We start from the raw sequence: 17,947 nt of genomic DNA on the forward strand, positions 1-17,947 counted from the left end.
TAGTAATATAAATTTTAAGTTTTAAGTTCTTAATTTTGTAGGGCAAGACTGAAAAAAAATTCTCAATTTTCCATAGTATGAGAATCATGACATCTGCTCTCTAGGTAGCCTCTCTTCTCCATTTTATTTACCACCTATGAACTATGAAATTTAGTGTAAATTGTATTATTGTTATTACTCAGGCAAAGCCTTCAATCTTATTTGGTTACAAAGCCATAAACTAGAAATTTGTAACCATGTTGCCATACCACTTGTTGCATTCTTTTTTACAAATTGCCAATAGCTCTTTCTTACCTTTAGTACTATATTATATATAACTAATAGAAAGCCAAAACTTTAATTTGTTAAATGACGTATTATATTACATTGTTTTCTTTAGAGATAATTGTCTATTTCACTTCCAGCTTAAACTTTATTCTCACAGGAAACGTATCTACAAGCTTAGCTGAATTTTAAGCAGCTTTTATCTTATAATTAGAAAGCTATAAAAACTGTGATTGTTATAGGATGTTGCTTTTTATGTATTATTACTAAGTGCTCCTTGGTACATTATTTAGTTAAATAAAAGTTTATTTAGTGCAGTGCCACCATTAGTATAAAAAAGTAGGGTTAAGTATAACTGAGAGTTGAGAGAGAAAAAAACAAAAGATCCAGGTAAGAACTATATTTCTTGTTTTTAATGTGTATTCTTTATTTCTTATTATAAATGTAACTAAAATGTAAAAATTAGAAACATTTTAGGTTAGATAAGAGAGGATTGAATAAAATATACAGAAAAATTAAACTGTTTCATGAAGTCTGCTTGCAACTCATGAGTGTCCTGCACATAGTTCAATAGAGTAATATAAGTGGTTTAGAACTTGTGTAATGGGAATATTAGTCAGATGTGGTTCAAAGAGCAATAACACATTAACATTTAAGTATAAACAGATGAGAACAAGAAACTTGTGCTGACTGAATTAACAAGGAATCTTCAGAGGAAGAGAGCCCCCATTAATTGAATGTTTTGGTTTTTAACATTCCTTACTCTCTGACCTGATGATAAAACTGAATTGCAAGGGTGCCATGTGTTATATATCATTTTATGATAAGGATCTCTGTATTGCATCTTCCCAAGTAGTACAGCTTGTTCTCCTTGCTGAAATGCTGTTTGAACTTACCTGACAACATCATATTGATTTCATTGAGCATCATATCTCACCTCTCTCTGGATGGTACTTTTGACCATCAGGTTTGTTTCTGTGACACAAATCCTATCTCTGAGTAGCACCTGTCATATCTCTCAGCTTCATTGACTTTACTGCCTGGTAGGCGACCTCATTCAACTTTCATTTCCTTCCTGTTTTCAGCTGACATTGGTCTGTCACACAGGTGTCCTCTGAATCTCTGAGCATCATTAGGAATCTGACCTTGTACTCTTCCGTTACTGACTTCAGAGAAATCTTAGCTTTTCTTCTCTAAAATAGAGAGCAACTGTGGTGAGTTCTTGAAGCTGCCTTTAACCATATCCTGAAGAAACTGTTGATCTTCCTTTCATGCTTTTATTTAAGAGGCTGATCTCATAAATGAGTAGTGGCCATAGCAGTTTGGGAATAAACATGAACTGCAAGACCCAAAATTTTGAATTTGTATTATAGCTTTGTCTTGTTGATGATGTTTGGCTTTTTTCTATGCAATCTGCTTCATATTTCGATGAAAGGCCCTGCTCCATACTGTTGTTGGTAACAGTGGTGTCTTCCATGAAAGCCTTCAGTGTAGACATGTGAACATCTTTTCACAGATTGGCAATGTCTGTGTATGTCCTTGCTGCTTTCAACAACACCAGCATGGGAAAAACAAACAATATAGGGGTGATTATGCAGTCATTGAAATTCTGATCTGTATCTCAGTCCAAACTATACTGTAGGACTTTGATTGTAAGTTGTATCTTGAAGTTGCTGAAGGAGCACTCTATAATGTTGACCATGGGATTAGGATTGTGGTGTATTTCCAGTAATTTCAAAATGAGGCTGTGGGGCACTGATCCATGTGCATTTGCCAAGTAAAGCCAGATGACATACAGATCTAGGTTACTGGTTTTTACATGTTGGATTGCTTAACCTATTGTAGACAGCCTGGGATTCTGGGAACTCTTTTCTTCAGAACAGGTGTGTTGAAGTACCTAATGTTGAAAAAGGTATTTAGTGAATAATTTCTTCTACATTGAAGAGCAGAATTGGATGGAACTAACTTATGCATTTCAAATCTTGCTTCTTCAGAATGTAAACCCTGTTTGCTCTTTGCCACTCCTTACCAATGTTATTCTATCCTTTGGCACTAACAAGTAGATTATAGATAAGTTGTAGAACCTTAGGACACCTCTTGTATGGAACCCATTTGGACTAGGCACTGACTTACATTCCACAACATATCCTACAACAGAGATGGTTTTGTATCAAGCTGGATTATTGATCTACTTGAAAGTAGTACTTCTGTATTAATCTCAAGATCCTCATATATACACTGATCTGAATATATCTGATGCACATGCTTTAACTCTTTCACATGGAGAGTTCCAAAGCAGATTTGCTCAAACAGCTTTTTAACATATTGGAAATGGCTCCTGCTTCATCATCCGCTGCTTGCATTTTTTCTTTTTGCTTTGCAGAACTCACTTTGTCTCTCTTTTCAGGTAGATCCATATCTCTTGTAGACTATCTTTGTCTAACTCTGGATCTTTCTTCCACACTTCAAAAACCCTCATCTTCTTTCTGGGAATCTCCTGAAATTCTGTCAATCAGTGAGACTTCTGGAGTTACTTTCTCCCTTTCTTTTGGGTTGTTCCAAATTAATAGCAACAGAATTCATAAATATTGTCATCAATGCTTCACCCTCTCTATGATGGTACCTATAACTTTTGCTTTCAGGTTTTGGGAGAGCATAATCTAGTATGGTCCATACTTCTATTTAATTGGCTATAGGGAACTTATAATGAGAGCTTAAAGCTACTTATGTTATACAAATGTAGTTTCATATTACAATTTGAAGTCATTCTAGAGATCAAAAAGAATAATTTAGTTTTGTTTCATATGTTGATTACAAAGTTTGTCAAATTGATCATCCTCAAATAGAGGTAGAGTAGAGACTATAACATGCATTTAAATTACATATTACTTTCATCAGTTGAAATTTTATAATTGTTTAAAGAACACCTTTTACCTAGATATCAGATTGTGGATCTAAGGATCTGTGATTCATGTGCTGTTGTTCTCCATAGTGTTATTATGGTAAGAGTGATAGTCAGATCTCACGATTCAGTTAGGATACACCAGAGCTAATAGTGGGTGTTGTTTACCAGCTGACTTCCATCATGTCTGTCAGTAATTATTGTTAACCATTTGACTTCCATCTTGTGTATCAGTGAGTGTTGTTAACTACCTAACTTTCATCTTGTCTGTCACTGGGTGTTGTTAACCAGCTGACTTCCATTTTGTTCATTTAGTGAGTGTTGTTAACCACCTAACTTCCATCTTGTCTACCAGCGAGTGTTGTTAACCAGCTGACTTTCCTGTTGTCTATCAGTGGTTGTTGCTAACCAACTGACTTCCATCTTGTCTATGTACAATAGACACGAAACATGAACATATTTTAAAATCTATGATTGATTGTTACTGTTGTATTATTAGGAAAATTACTTTTAGAAATAAAACTGATTAGATCAAAGCATTCTTTGATAGATTGTTTAGGCAGAGTATTTGTGATGAAACTTTGTAGAATAGATGGCAACTTCCTGTTGTGGAGACACAAGTGTAGAGGACGATGTTTCGAAAGTCTTCTGCCTTTCGTCTTCAAGTTAGTGTGTTTGTAGGTGTTGTCAGTCTTTTATAGTGTCCTGGTGGATTGTGGAGAGTGTGTTATGATTGGTTGAATTATCACTGTTTCTGATTGGAGAAGAGATTTCCTTAGGTTCAACCAATGGGAGCCACAGGTTACTCACCTCTAATCCAGAATCTTTGTTTAGTGGAGGTTTAATTGCGTTAATATAAAATGATTCTTCGATTTTACTTGTCTTCCAGAATTTGTCTGTGTCGATGATTCTAGTTTTCTCCCAGTTCATTCTGTGTCCAGTTGACGTGGTGTACTCTGCAATGGCTGAATTTTGTGTTTTCAATTGTACTGTCTTTATGTTCTTTTATTTTTGTCATGAGATCAAAGGAGTTGTGAAACTAATGATTTTGATACTATGGGTATCACTGAGACTTAGTTGGATTTGAACAATTTTGGTTTAACAAAATTTGAATTACCAGGTTACAAGTTATTTATTGGAGATGGAGTGTTAAGAAAAGAGGAGCAGTAGGTTTATAAGTTAGGAGTAAATTGTATCCTGTTGAGTTGGAGCATATTAAAGAAAATAGCATTGGAGTCGAGTTTGTTAAGGTTAGGGTTAGTGGATTTAAATAACAACAAATCTTGTAATTGGGATTTGTTATAGACCACCAGGTCATAATATGGAAGGTAATGAGAAACTGTTTAATGAGATCAGATTGGTAGGTGAAAATTATGTTGTTATGATGGGAGGTTTTAATTTTAGGGGTATTGATTTAAAAAATTTAAGTCTGACAATGAGGGGATAAGTTTTTGGAAATTGTTCAGAATGTTTTTATACACCAACTGGTGATGGAACCTACAAGAGATGAATCTCTATTAGATTTAATATTAGCATCTGATATAAATATAACAGAGTTGGGATTGGTGAGCATATAAATACAAGTGACTATTGTACTATTAGGTTTAGGATTTTACTGTCCATAGAATTGAAAAAATTCCAGATTTCAGGAATTTCGATGGAATGAGATATGATCTGACTCTGTGTATTGGACTAAAGCGTTCGGAGGGGATCTTGAACAGATGTGGGAGTGTTCAGAGAAAACTTGTATGCATACAGAATGTATGTATTCCTTACCGAAAAAGTAAAGGACATTGGAACATGATAATCCAGTGTGGTTTAATGAAGGTTTAAAAGATCACAGTAAGAGTTAATATAATCAGTTAAAGAAATTTAAACTTACTGGAAATAATTAAGGACTTGGAGGACTATAGGAAATCAAGAGAGCTGGTGGAAAAGGAAGTTAGAAGAGGGTTGGTTAGGTGAAAGGGTTAAACATACTTTAAATATATGATGGATAAACAAAATGTTAAGATTGGGATTGGACCTCTTTAAATGATAGTGGGGAGCTGATCTAGGAAGATTATGATATGATAAAGTTATTAAATTAAATGTTCTATTCAGTTTTTATGAAGGAAGATACAAGTATTATGCTTCAACCACAGCAGTTAATGTAGGTGGAGAATATTGATGTAAAGAATATAATTTTAAGTGTCAAATTGTAAGAGAAAAAAGTGACAAAAATATAGGGTATGAATGACTGTTGTACCTTTAAAAACTCACCAATGTTTGGAGGACAAATAAAGTTGCAAATAACAGTGAGTGAGGAGGGGTAAGTACCTATCAGAAATAAATTTTCAGTGGTGGAAAATGTTAACTTTTATTATAGATCATTGAGTAGTGGGAGAGTATTAGAATATTGAAAGATAGCTGATGTTAGTCTATCATTTAAATGAGTTGATGAATGTTGTACAAGCAATTATAGATGAGTTAGTCTTACATCAATAGTTGGGAAGTTTTGGAGAGTTACTTACACCATTTTGATATAGTGTTAAAGAACCATCCATTATTTTTGGATGTTAATACCAGAATTGATGAAGGAAATACTGTGGATTTGGTTTACCTCAATTTTTAGAAAGCGTTTGATAAGGTACCTAACAAAAATTAAATATGTGAGTGTTGGTGAAATGTTATTAAATTGATAGAAAACTGGCTGTAGAGTAGTAATAAATGGACTTAGATCTGACTGGATCACAGTTACAAATGGTGTGCCTTTGTACTGGGTCATCTGCTGTTTATGGTTGATATTAATGATATTGGCTCTGGAATGACCATCAGATTTTGAAGGTTGGGGGTGAATAACTGTATTAAAGATGCTGCAGACTTACAGGGAGATTTTGATGAATTGAGTTAATATATGACAGATGAAGTGTAAGATGATAACTAGGTTTTTATAATTCAAATTATTGTTACATTTTAAATGTAAATACACTAAATACTGTAACTGAAGAAAAGGATCTTGGTGATGTTATAAAGAAAATCAGTTAAGTCATCCAAACAATTTGTTGTATCTACCAATACGGCTTATAGTTTATTGAGTGGCATCTGTAGAAATGTTGAATACAAGACAAGGGATATTATTGTTTCACTGTATAGATCACTTGTAAGGCCTCATTTCAAGTACTGTGTGCAGTTTTGGGGTTCTTACCTCAAGAAGGACATTGAATTGTTGGAAGAGGTTCAGATAAGAGCCACTAGGACGATACCTGGGATGGTGGGACTGTTCTGTGAGGAAAGACTAAAATGTCTAAACTTGTTTTTTTCAGAAGGGATTTGATTGAAGTGTTTAAGGTTATTTAGGTATTGATAATATAGATCCATAAAACTTTTCTTTGTTTCTAGAAATGAAATCAATAGAACTATGGGTAATAAGTTCAAGTTTTGGCAGTGTATGAATAAGTTGCCTATAAGGGTGGTGGAAACAGAATATTTAACTGAGTTCAAGAGAAGATTAGATGAATACATGATTAGTAAGTTGGGAGCTGAAAGAAACATTCTTGATGGGCTAGTAATCTCCTTTTTGTCCCTTTGAAATTTTATGAGTTATGTATAATTTTTGTTTCTAATTGGTTGTATACTACATCAGTCAATTTTAATGTTATAGAATTCTGAAAGAGAGATTGAGATTTTTTTTAAATATTTCTTTCTTAAATAAATTGCATAAAGATAGCTGACTGTATTTTGACTATACTTGTAATGTTTACTATGTATAGTACAAAATATTCAGAATTTATGATAAAATACTTCTTCCAAAAATATACTGACTAGTCTAGTGCAGGACTATTTTCATATTAAAATTAAAAATGCTTTTTGACTTCTTATTGTGTCATATTTTATTTACATAACCTGTAGAACATACTTAATAATTTTTGTTATACTTTATATTTTAATTTTATCAACCATAACCCTAACTGTAGTGAAATCATCTATAACATAAAACTGGAAAATATGAAATAAAATTCAATTTTTTTACTGCAGTGATCAGAGGTGATAACAGGCGGTTATGATTATTAGTCATAAAAAGGCTCAGTCTTGTAACTGTTTACATCTAACTTTATCATGTTGTTAGTTTTTGAATAATTTGTAATTAATGAAACAAAGCATTAAATTATCCAGCAGTAGCTTGATATAAGGAAGTAATGAACTCTTCTGTGAGAGATATTTATTTAAATATTTGTATCTAACCAGTTATACTTTTTATATTGTAGTTACTTTTATACAAGTTAGTAAACAATATGCATAAAAACAAGAAATTTAATACTGATGCTTCAGTTGTCATTTTTAATACTGATGCTTCAGTTGTCATTTTTAATACTGATGCTTCAGTTGTCATTTTTAATACTGATGTTTCAGTTGTCATTTTTAATACTGATGCTTCAGTTGTCATTTTTAATACTGATGCTTCAGTTGTCATTTTAATACTGATGTTTCAGTTGTCATTTTTAATACTGATGTTTCAGTTGTCATTTTTAATACTGATGTTTCAGTTGTCATTTTTAATACTGATGTTTCAGTTGTCATTTTTAATACTGATGTTTCAGTTGTCATTTTTAATACTGATGTTTCAGTTGTCATTTTTAATACTGATGTTTCAGTTGTCATTTTTAATACTGATGCTTCAGTTGTCATTTTTAATACTGATGTTTCAGTTGTCATTTTAATACTGATGTTTCAGTTGTCATTTTTAATACCGATGTTTCAGTTGTCATTTTTAATACCGATGTTTCAGTTGTCATTTTTAATACCGATGTTTCAGTTGTCATTTTTAATACCGATGTTTCAGTTGTCACTTTTAATACTGATGTTTCAGTTGTCATTTTTAATACTGATGTTTCAGTTGTCATTTTTAATACTGATGTTTCAGTTGTCATTTTTAATACTGATGTTTCAGTTGCCATTTTTAATACTGATGCTTCAGTTGTCATTTTAATACTGATGCTTCAGTTGTCATTTTAATACTGATGTTTCAGTTGTCATTTTAATACTGATGTTTCAGTTGTCATTTTAATACTGATGCTTCAGTTGTCATTTTAATACTGATGCTTCAGTTGTCATTTTAATACTGATGTTTCAGTTGTCATTTTTAATACTGATGCTTCAGTTGTCATTTTTAATACTGATGCTTCAGTTGTCATTTTTAATACTGATGCTTCAGTTGTCATTTTTAATACTGATGTTTCAGTTGCCATTTTTAATACTGATGTTTCAGTTGCCATTTTTAATACTGATGCTTCAGTTGTCACTTTTAATACTGATGCTTCAGTTGTCATTTTTAATACTGATGTTTCAGTTGCCATTTTAATACTGATGTTTCAGTTGCCATTTTAATACTGATGCTTCAGTTGTCATTTTAATACTGATGCTTCAGTTGTCATTTTTAATACTGATGTTTCAGTTGTCATTTTTAATACTGATGCTTCAGTTGTCATTTTTAATACTGATGTTTCAGTTGTCATTTTTAATACTGATGTTTCAGTTGTCATTTTTAATACCGATGTTTCAGTTGTCATTTTTAATACCGATGCTTCAGTTGTCATTTTTAATACCGATGTTTCAGTTGTCATTTTTAATACCGATGTTTCAGTTGTCATTTTTAATACCGATGTTTCAGTTGTCATTTTTAATACCGATGTTTCAGTTGTCATTTTTAATACCGATGTTTCAGTTGTCACTTTTAATACTGATGTTTCAGTTGTCACTTTTAATACTGATGTTTCAGTTGTCATTTTTAATACTGATGTTTCAGTTGTCATTTTTAATACTGATGTTTCAGTTGTCATTTTTAATACTGATGTTTCAGTTGCCATTTTTAATACTGATGCTTCAGTTGTCATTTTTAATACTGATGCTTCAGTTGTCATTTTTAATACTGATGTTTCAGTTGTCATTTTTAATACTGATGTTTCAGTTGTCATTTTTAATACTGATGTTTCAGTTGTCATTTTTAATACTGATGCTTCAGTTGTCATTTTTAATACTGATGCTTCAGTTGTCATTTTTAATACTGATGTTTCAGTTGTCATTTTTAATACTGATGCTTCAGTTGTCATTTTTAATACTGATGCTTCAGTTGTCATTTTTAATACTGATGTTTCAGTTGCCATTTTTAATACTGATGTTTCAGTTGCCATTTTTAATACTGATGCTTCAGTTGTCATTTTTAATACTGATGCTTCAGTTGTCATTTTTAATACTGATGTTTCAGTTGTCATTTTTAATACTGATGCTTCAGTTGTCATTTTTAATACTGATGTTTCAGTTGTCATTTTTAATACTGATGTTTCAGTTGTCATTTTTAATACCGATGTTTCAGTTGTCATTTTTAATACCGATGCTTCAGTTGTCATTTTTAATACCGATGTTTCAGTTGTCATTTTTAATACTGATGTTTCAGTTGTCATTTTTAATACTGATGCTTCAGTTGTCATTTTTAATACTGATGTTTCAGTTGTCATTTTTAATACTGATGCTTCAGTTGCCATTTTTAATACTGATGCTTCAGTTGCCATTTTTAATACTGATGCTTCAGTTGTCATATTTTTACAATTGGAGAAATAACGTACGAAGAAAATTAAGTCTATATTTTGTTAACAGTGATGGAGATAAATAAAATATTTTTTTATTTCAAGTATACAATTTAGAACATAAAATATTATTACAACAAAAAAGGTGTGTCCTAGGTTATTATAATTTAACTGGATTTTTGTTAAGCTGTAAATCAAGCTGAATGTCAAAGTTTAATTTAATACCAAGATTATTGGCATACATTGATAATAAAGTTGTTCAGTTAACTTCTGAATGTAACCCTAGAAAGTTTAAAATGGGCACTTTTACTTTCTTCACACACAGGATTATTGAAAATGCTAGATTTATGTGAATATTATTACTGAATTTTTAAGGGGGAATAATTTTGAGAAAGTGTTGTACTCTGTGGAAATAACAAAGAAATTAAAATTATTTGTACAAAATTATATTTTTACTGCAATTTACTTTTGTTGACAAAATATTGGTCATGTGGTTCATTTTAACAGGAAGCTGCAAACCAAGAGTTGAAGACATTTAAAGAAAATAAAAAAGAGGAAGAGAAAAGGTTGAATCACGAGATAGGAGCTGCTAAGATGGAAGTCAAACAAGTAAAAGAAGAGCTTCAACAGTGCAAGACAGACTTAGAAAACAAGGATATTTTAGTTAAAGAACTCCTGCATAAAAGTGAAGGATTTGAAAATCAAAGTTACAGTCTTCATGCTTGGATGGGAGCTGAGATAAATAATATCCTCAGGTTGGAAGAAAAAATAGCCACTTTATCAAAGGAAAACAAGGAGATCTGTGTATGCTAGTCTATTTTATACATTGATTGATTATTTTGTAATATTTTATTCTCGTACATTGTTTCGGAAGGAATATAAAAACAACTGAAATTTGTTAATGTTATCTGGAAATTTTACTTTACTGAGATTTAAAGTCAGGCACATATGTATTTATATATATGTATTTTTTACTGACTGTTATCTGAGATTGTCCAGATACGAGTTAAAGAAATTAATAGTGTACGTGTATCAGAAGAAATATGATCATTATGTAATAGAAAAACATAAATACTTTAAAAGAAAAAAAAATCTATTAACACTGGGTTCAAAGAATACTCCCTTAAGCATTGCTTAAAAAATCTTAAGTTTACCATTCTACAAACTACTGGATATTAAACAAATGAAATTAGATGTAGGAGAAAGCAAGTTTAAAAATCAAATAAACAGTAGTTTAAAGTAATAATGTAACATAATGTACTGGGACAACATGGACCTATTAGTTCATCTCAGCTGTTACAGCCTCTTAATTAAATTAAAATAATTTAAAACATTATCTTAAAGTCAACCCTTATAATTCATATAATTATAAAGCTTTTTATTAAACTCACTTCAATTTACTGCCTCTATAACATTCTAAGGCAACCCATTCTAAAGGCCAACTACTCTGTTAGAAAAATAAAACTGTGTTAGCTGAAGATAGTTCTTACTCTGCCAAAATTTATATTTATGCCCCTAGTTCTAATATTCCCAATGTTGAATATGAAAAAAATATGATATATCAACACTGTCAATTCCCTTTACAATCTTAAACACCTCAATCAAATTTCTTCTGTTTCTTTTTTTCAAGAGGAAACAGTTTGAGAGATTTCAGTTTCTCCTCGTATGACAAAACCTTCATCCCATGTAACATTTTAATAACTCTACTTTGAACCATTTCAAAAAATTCAGTGTCTTTCTTGAGGTAAGAAACTCCAGACTGAACATAGTATTCTAAATATGGCCTAAAGTGCGACCTGCACAATAAAATTATAACCTCTTTAGACTTGTGTTCAGTATTTCTGTAGATACAACCTAAAATCCTACTTGCCCAACCACTAGCAACAGCACACTGCTTGGATGGCTTTAAGAGACTGATCAACCATCACACCAAGATCACTTTCCTTTATGAAGTTATTCTGTCCAAATTGTACTTCAATATTTTTGGCTTTAAACAGAAATCATAAATAAAATGTGCTTAAAATGAACTGATTTGAAAAAGTACAGACAACTTACAAACAAAATATAATTCAGACTTCGTGTGTTTTGTTCAAAATCTATATCTATATGCAAAATATAGATTTTTTTCTTAACTGATTTTATGACTTATTTTCTTTCTAGGCTCAAAATAAAAAACTGACATCAGAATTAAATGTTTTAAATAATGTCTTAGAACAAGAAAGATCTCAAAATGCAAAGAAGTTATCTGAAAGTGAAAAGATACACCGAGATGAAATAAAAACATTAAAAGAATATTCTGAAAAGATTGAATGTGACTTGTTGAAGGTCAGTTGTACAGTTTTTTGTTTACGTTTAATATGTGCTTATACAAGATATAAATTGTAAATGGATACAAGCTAAATAGTATTTCAAACTTTCTCTTCTTTAAAAAATAGTTTTACTAGATTACCAAATTTAATTTTATGGTCTAAATGCTGAAAGCTTGAGAAGGATTACAAACCAATGGGCCTAAATTTTTTATTAAATATCATGTAAAGTGCAGATGTTTATTTCCACATTCCTTTTAATTTGTGTATTTCAGATTCAAAATCAGACTTGTATACATATAAACAAATCTTTGTCTACCAAAGGTCATCACTTAAGATAATACGTCAGTTAGGTACATAGGAGGAAGAAAAAACATCTTTAGTTTATATGATAGTTATCACAAAACGTGTATATCTTTATGAAAATAATAATCTGAATTTCATAAAGTTAAATAACTCTTTCTTAAGTTTCATGCATTGTGTGTAAAGTAGGTGGTTCAGTAATAGTTGTATGTGTTTGAAATTAAAGTTTTTCTATTCAATGAGTTTGTTGGCCCTCTTGGTAAAGTGAAGTATCCAATTCAAATGGTTAGGATGAGCCTCTGGTGCAGTGATTAGTCATAGTACAACAGTGATGCAATGATACACTGATAGACTAAGTGCTATGATATACCCTTGCTTATAGTTGGATAATATTATATGGTGATTGTAATTATATAGAATAGCGTATCAAATAATTTCTTGTATAGTTTCATTTTGAGGCTTTTCTGATAATTCCTTGAACAACAACTATAGAAAAGATAATATATAAAGTTGTGACTTTCAAAAAATAGTGTAAATATGGGGTTTGTAGTATCTTTAGTTTCCAAGAAGAGTTCACAAGATATAATTGGATGTTTGACAAAATAGTTTAGAAAGTAATTCAGGATTACTGAATCTCTATTATTAGAGTGAAAACAATCTTTATTAACATCACTAACACAGCATGTGTTCTTACCCTGGAAGCTGGTTTGTTGTTTTTACTGAAACTGTGAATTTCTCTGGCTGACTTTACTCTCTTGAGACTTGTTTTCAAACTAACTGATACATTAAAGTCAAGGGAGTTAATAATATTTGTCCCTTATAAAAACCAGAAAGTTGTACAACTGTCAAGAAGAGAAGACATATTTACTGCTAATTTTTCACAAGATAATTTAATTGAAATTGGTGTTTGTTTTGTTTTTTTTGCAGTAAGAATAATTAATGTAAAATATTTCTGTGACATTAACATGGCAATCAGTTTGATCATATAAAAATGTATAGAAACTAGTAACCAGTATCCTTTACTTCTTATGCAGACACAATTTGAATAAAAGATGCACTGATTTTCATTTAACTTTTATAGTTTAGTTGAGTTAATATATTTTTATTTATGGTTTTGCTACTGGTAAGTCAAGGAGTGCATATCACAATTTTTTAAAGAGTTGCATTTAAAATTTAATTAAACCATTTTATTAACACTGCATACAAATAACCTAGGTATTAAAACACAGTTAATAAATCAAATTACAAGTTTTAGGTTCTTAACTGTATAAGAAAATGTTAAAAAACCTCTACCTCCCCTAATATGACAATTGGGACATTTACTGTCTTGGTGTTCCCTTATTTTTAAATTAATTACCACTCGCATCTGTTAAAAGTGTGGAATTCTATGTAATGTACACATCATAATATAGATATTACTTGGGTAAAGCATAATATTTATATCCTTTCATCTTATTTGTTTATAGAGCAGTAAAATAATGAATCGGAGTCACTTGCTATACCTGCCTGTCACATCGTTTCTCTCATAAATTGCCAGTAATTCTCTCTGCTGTTTTATACTATATTATGTATGACCAATAGAACACCATAGTTTTAATCTATCAAATGATATGTATTACATTGTTTTCAATACAGAGTATTGTCTATTTTGTGTTCAGTTTGAAAGTTTCTCTTGTGATTGTTATATTGACAAGCTTAATGTAAGATTTGAAGGCTCTGGTTAGAAAGTCACATATATTATGATAGTTATAGGACATTGTTTACCTTGTGCATGTTGTTATTTTATGTTGTTAGGTGTATTATTTAAGTAACCAAAAATTGTGTGTACTAAGATCACTAGTATACAAAAGTAGGCATAAGTTTCCTTGGCAGTGTACAGGAAAAATCACTGGTGATATATTTTTGTTTCTCATGTATGTTATTTATTTATCATTATAAAACTAAATTAAATATAAAAATGTGAAATATGTTAGATTAAATTAGGTATGATAATGAAAAAAATAATAATTCTTCACAGAATGCTCACAAGCAGGTCGTGTTACGTAATTCAGTATGGTAACTTGAACTAAATGTTAAACAAGTGATTTACAACTTGTGTGGAAGGATTATCAGTTGGACACCAGGCAAAAAACAATAAAATTTAAGTAAAAACAGAAGTATGCTGTTAAAAGTCTTAAGCTTTTTGGGATAAACAGTTGTAGTTTTCTGTTACAATTTCAGTCATTCTAGAAAAAGAAAGAGGTAATTTATTTTTTTAATAGTGACTGTGTGGTCAGGTATAGAAAATAACAGATGAAATATATACTTTTACTCAAGGAAAGTTTTATATTTGTTTAGGAAATTTTAGAGGTTACGTGAATAAAATTTAACAGTTTTCAGATCAATAAAATCATTTTTAATCTGAACATGAAAACTACTTTGCACTTGGAGCAGTCAACACTTTGACTACATGTGTTCAACGACATATTTTTGATAAAAACTCTTAATTATAAAATTTAATTTTATCCTTGATAGATTGTTTAGGCAGAGTATACATGATGAAACTTTGCAGAATGGATAGCAACTGCCTGTTGTAGAAACACAAGTGTGGAGGACAACGTTTCTTGACCTGGGGATGAAAGTCAGAAGACTTTTGAAATATCATCCTCTACACTTGTGTCTCCACAACGGGCGGTTGCCATAAATTCTTCAAAGTTTCAGTCTAATTTTTTGTATACAGAAGAATTCTAATGTTTACTGAAAGCTTTCCAAATTTATTGAAGATACACAAATCACAATAAGAGTTATATAAACTGATGGTTACTTTGGGTGAAAGATTGGTCATTTTGACTGTCAGTATCCAGATGGTAAATGAATTATGTTTTGAAAAGTTTTATTTCTATGGTTCTGAGTGTATTTTATAGGGGATTGTAATTATAATATCACTAAGCTCCACATTTGAACTGTGATTATATATATATTTTCTTATTTTAACCTTATAACTACAATCTACTGATATTGACTGTTATATCATTAACTGTAGATATTAGTATATAGTGCAATGAAATAATTAAGTTTAAGAAATGTAAACATACATGTGCTGTTTAAATGTTCCTAGAGTGTTTTGTAATCTTCTTTGTCTCATATGCATAGTTTCACATCTTTATTTTTTCACTTATAGATTATTTTTAATTTATCTTTCCAATTCTTTGTCTTTTATTCTTGATACAAGTATGCCAACCTGTTCCTGCCAGTGTGACCTCTCGGTTATTATAGGGCAAAGGTCTTTCACTAATGCTTGCACATGCAAATGACACCATTTTGCTTATACATTTCCACACGTCCAACTACGTTAAGTTAAAAATATACAATCATAAAATTTTCAAATATGCTTTTATAAACACAAATTATACATAAATAAATACTAATGTAAAACCTAAATGCAGTCTAACTGTTTAGCATATTGATACATATATAAGACAAGAAACATTTGCCAGGCACTAACTACACCTCAAGAGAACAATGAACTAAGCTTTTTTCTATCTCTTGCTACAAATCCATACACTTTTAAGGTTTCTTCAGGTTGTAACTAAATAGTTCCAAATCCCCTATTGTAATGGTTCTAATCATGCCATTTAACTTCAAACTGTCACGTGGCGACACAGCTTATACTTTGCAAGTAGGTATGGCTGACATAAAGTTTAGAAATATTAGAATGTAAAACTGCTATCAAGAAAATCTTGTAAGTTTTCCAGACAACAATGAAAGACAGGTAGAACTTTAACTTGAAGTTCTCTGGTGACAGTCTTTATTTTATTGTCACAGTATCATGTGCAATAGTTCAGCAAGTTTAAACTTTTAACTGTGAACAGATCATGTGAAACTAAAAACCAGCAGTTTTAAAAGTTTTCTTTTAAAATAAAGGAATAAAACTTAGTATAGAATGTTAGGTTATAATGTACTTTAATATTAATATGATTAAAATACATTGATATTAAATTTTGAATGTAACTCAATAACATGCACAAAAGGGGGTTTACAAATAGCATCATTGACGTGAGGTTAGCTAGTTTAAGTGCAATTATTTTCTCCAATATAATTGGAAACAAAACTTGTAATAAATTTGTTTGACATAATAATCACATAACTGATTCAATACACTGGAACCAGTTGCCAATTTATCTGATACTACCTATAGCTTTCTTTATTGTGGCATTATAGTAAAAACCTAATAATCTGAATGCTTATGGAAGGTTTTAGCTTCTTGAGGGGCAAGCTGGTTATAGGATCTTTATCATTTTGTATTGATTTCTTAAACCTCTGTAGTTTCTACCATCATTAATGAGGCCACTTAAGTTTCTAATATTTGGTGTAGGCTGTAACTGACCGTACATCACTAGAAAGAACAGTGAAGCATACACAGGAAAGCTTTCAAGAATTTCAGAGTAACACTTGCCGACTGGACTTTAAGCTCAAGTCTGTACAAAATCAATTGGTAGAAAAGACGGCAGCATATAATGCATCTAAATCATGGTGTGATGACTTACGGACAAAGGTGAAGACCTTGCAAGAGGACAAGGTATGTTTTTAATAAATCAATCTATTACATACAGAGCTTTGTATGCAATAAATCTGTCTATTACATACAGAGGTATGTGTTTAATGAATTTGTCTGTTGCATACAGAGGTATGTGTTTAATGAATTTGTCTGTTGTATACGTACATGTTTAATAAATATTCGTCTATTGTATATATGAGCAAAGTGTCGTTTACATCCGTCATGTTACTTAACCTTTCAGTTATTTATTGTTTTAAGACAGAATGTGTTTTAATGGTGTATTAAGTTATATTACTGGGAGTTCTCAAAATGTGAAACTTGAGTTAATGCAAGTTTTTGTCTAATGATAGGGCAAGAAATAAGATATAGTAAAAAGTCTGAGTCATGTAGTGTTATGATTATTTTGTGATTGTTATATTTACACTGTAATAGTTATGTCAGGTTTAAATTACTGAAACCATTACAGAAAGGTGCATTCTGTGTGTGTGTATATACACACACACACACAGATACACACAAACTAAAACATGCCTATATATATATACACACACACACACATAGATACACACAAACTAAAACATATATATATATACACACACACATACATAGATACACACAAACTAAAACATATATATATATATATGTATACACACACTCACACATAAGGAAGATCACTAGTACAAAGTTAAAAGCATACAAGATCATAGGTTGTTGTGCTTTTCAGAACAACCTTGACACCTGCGTAAAGAAACTAAAATTTAAAGTTGCTGAAATCGAAGAGAGTTGGAAGTCTGCAAAAAAAGAATTATCAGATCTCAGAAAAGAAAAAGAGGACTTGGAGACCTCGTCCATTACCCAGGACAAGCAGATATTAACATTGCAGCATCAAGTTCATGATCTGAAAGTTAGTGTACGAATAACATCAAGACTTTTGTTATTAATTATATGTCAACTATAAAAATTCCATTTCCTTGTTTTAGACTATCTGAAATTGTCTCAAAATTGGATAAAAATTTCATTAAAGCATTTGTACAGAATCACTAATTAGATGGCTATATAGGACTGTGAAACT

At 30.8% G+C, this 17,947-nt stretch overlaps 1 protein-coding gene across 14 annotated transcripts in view; it reads left to right on the forward strand.

Moving 5' to 3' along the window:
- The window catches only part of LOC143238410 (uncharacterized), an 83,274-nt gene that overhangs the window by 57,386 nt on the left and 7,941 nt on the right, over positions 1 to 17,947 (forward strand). For 13 of the 14 annotated variants that reach the window (XM_076478602.1, XM_076478604.1, XM_076478607.1 and 10 more), the window contains 4 exons: positions 10,237 to 10,533; positions 11,890 to 12,054; positions 16,693 to 16,896; positions 17,600 to 17,779. In XM_076478602.1, the coding sequence (XP_076334717.1) occupies positions 10,237 to 10,533; positions 11,890 to 12,054; positions 16,693 to 16,896; positions 17,600 to 17,779 (846 nt within the window). The remainder of the gene's footprint in view (positions 1 to 10,236; positions 10,534 to 11,889; positions 12,055 to 16,692; positions 16,897 to 17,599; positions 17,780 to 17,947) is intronic. The other variant, XM_076478596.1, reaches the window with a different exon arrangement.

The sequence above is a fragment of the Tachypleus tridentatus genome, chromosome 13 (genome assembly GCF_004210375.1).
Source record: "Tachypleus tridentatus isolate NWPU-2018 chromosome 13, ASM421037v1, whole genome shotgun sequence".
NCBI classification, from domain to species: domain Eukaryota; kingdom Metazoa; phylum Arthropoda; class Merostomata; order Xiphosura; family Limulidae; genus Tachypleus; species Tachypleus tridentatus.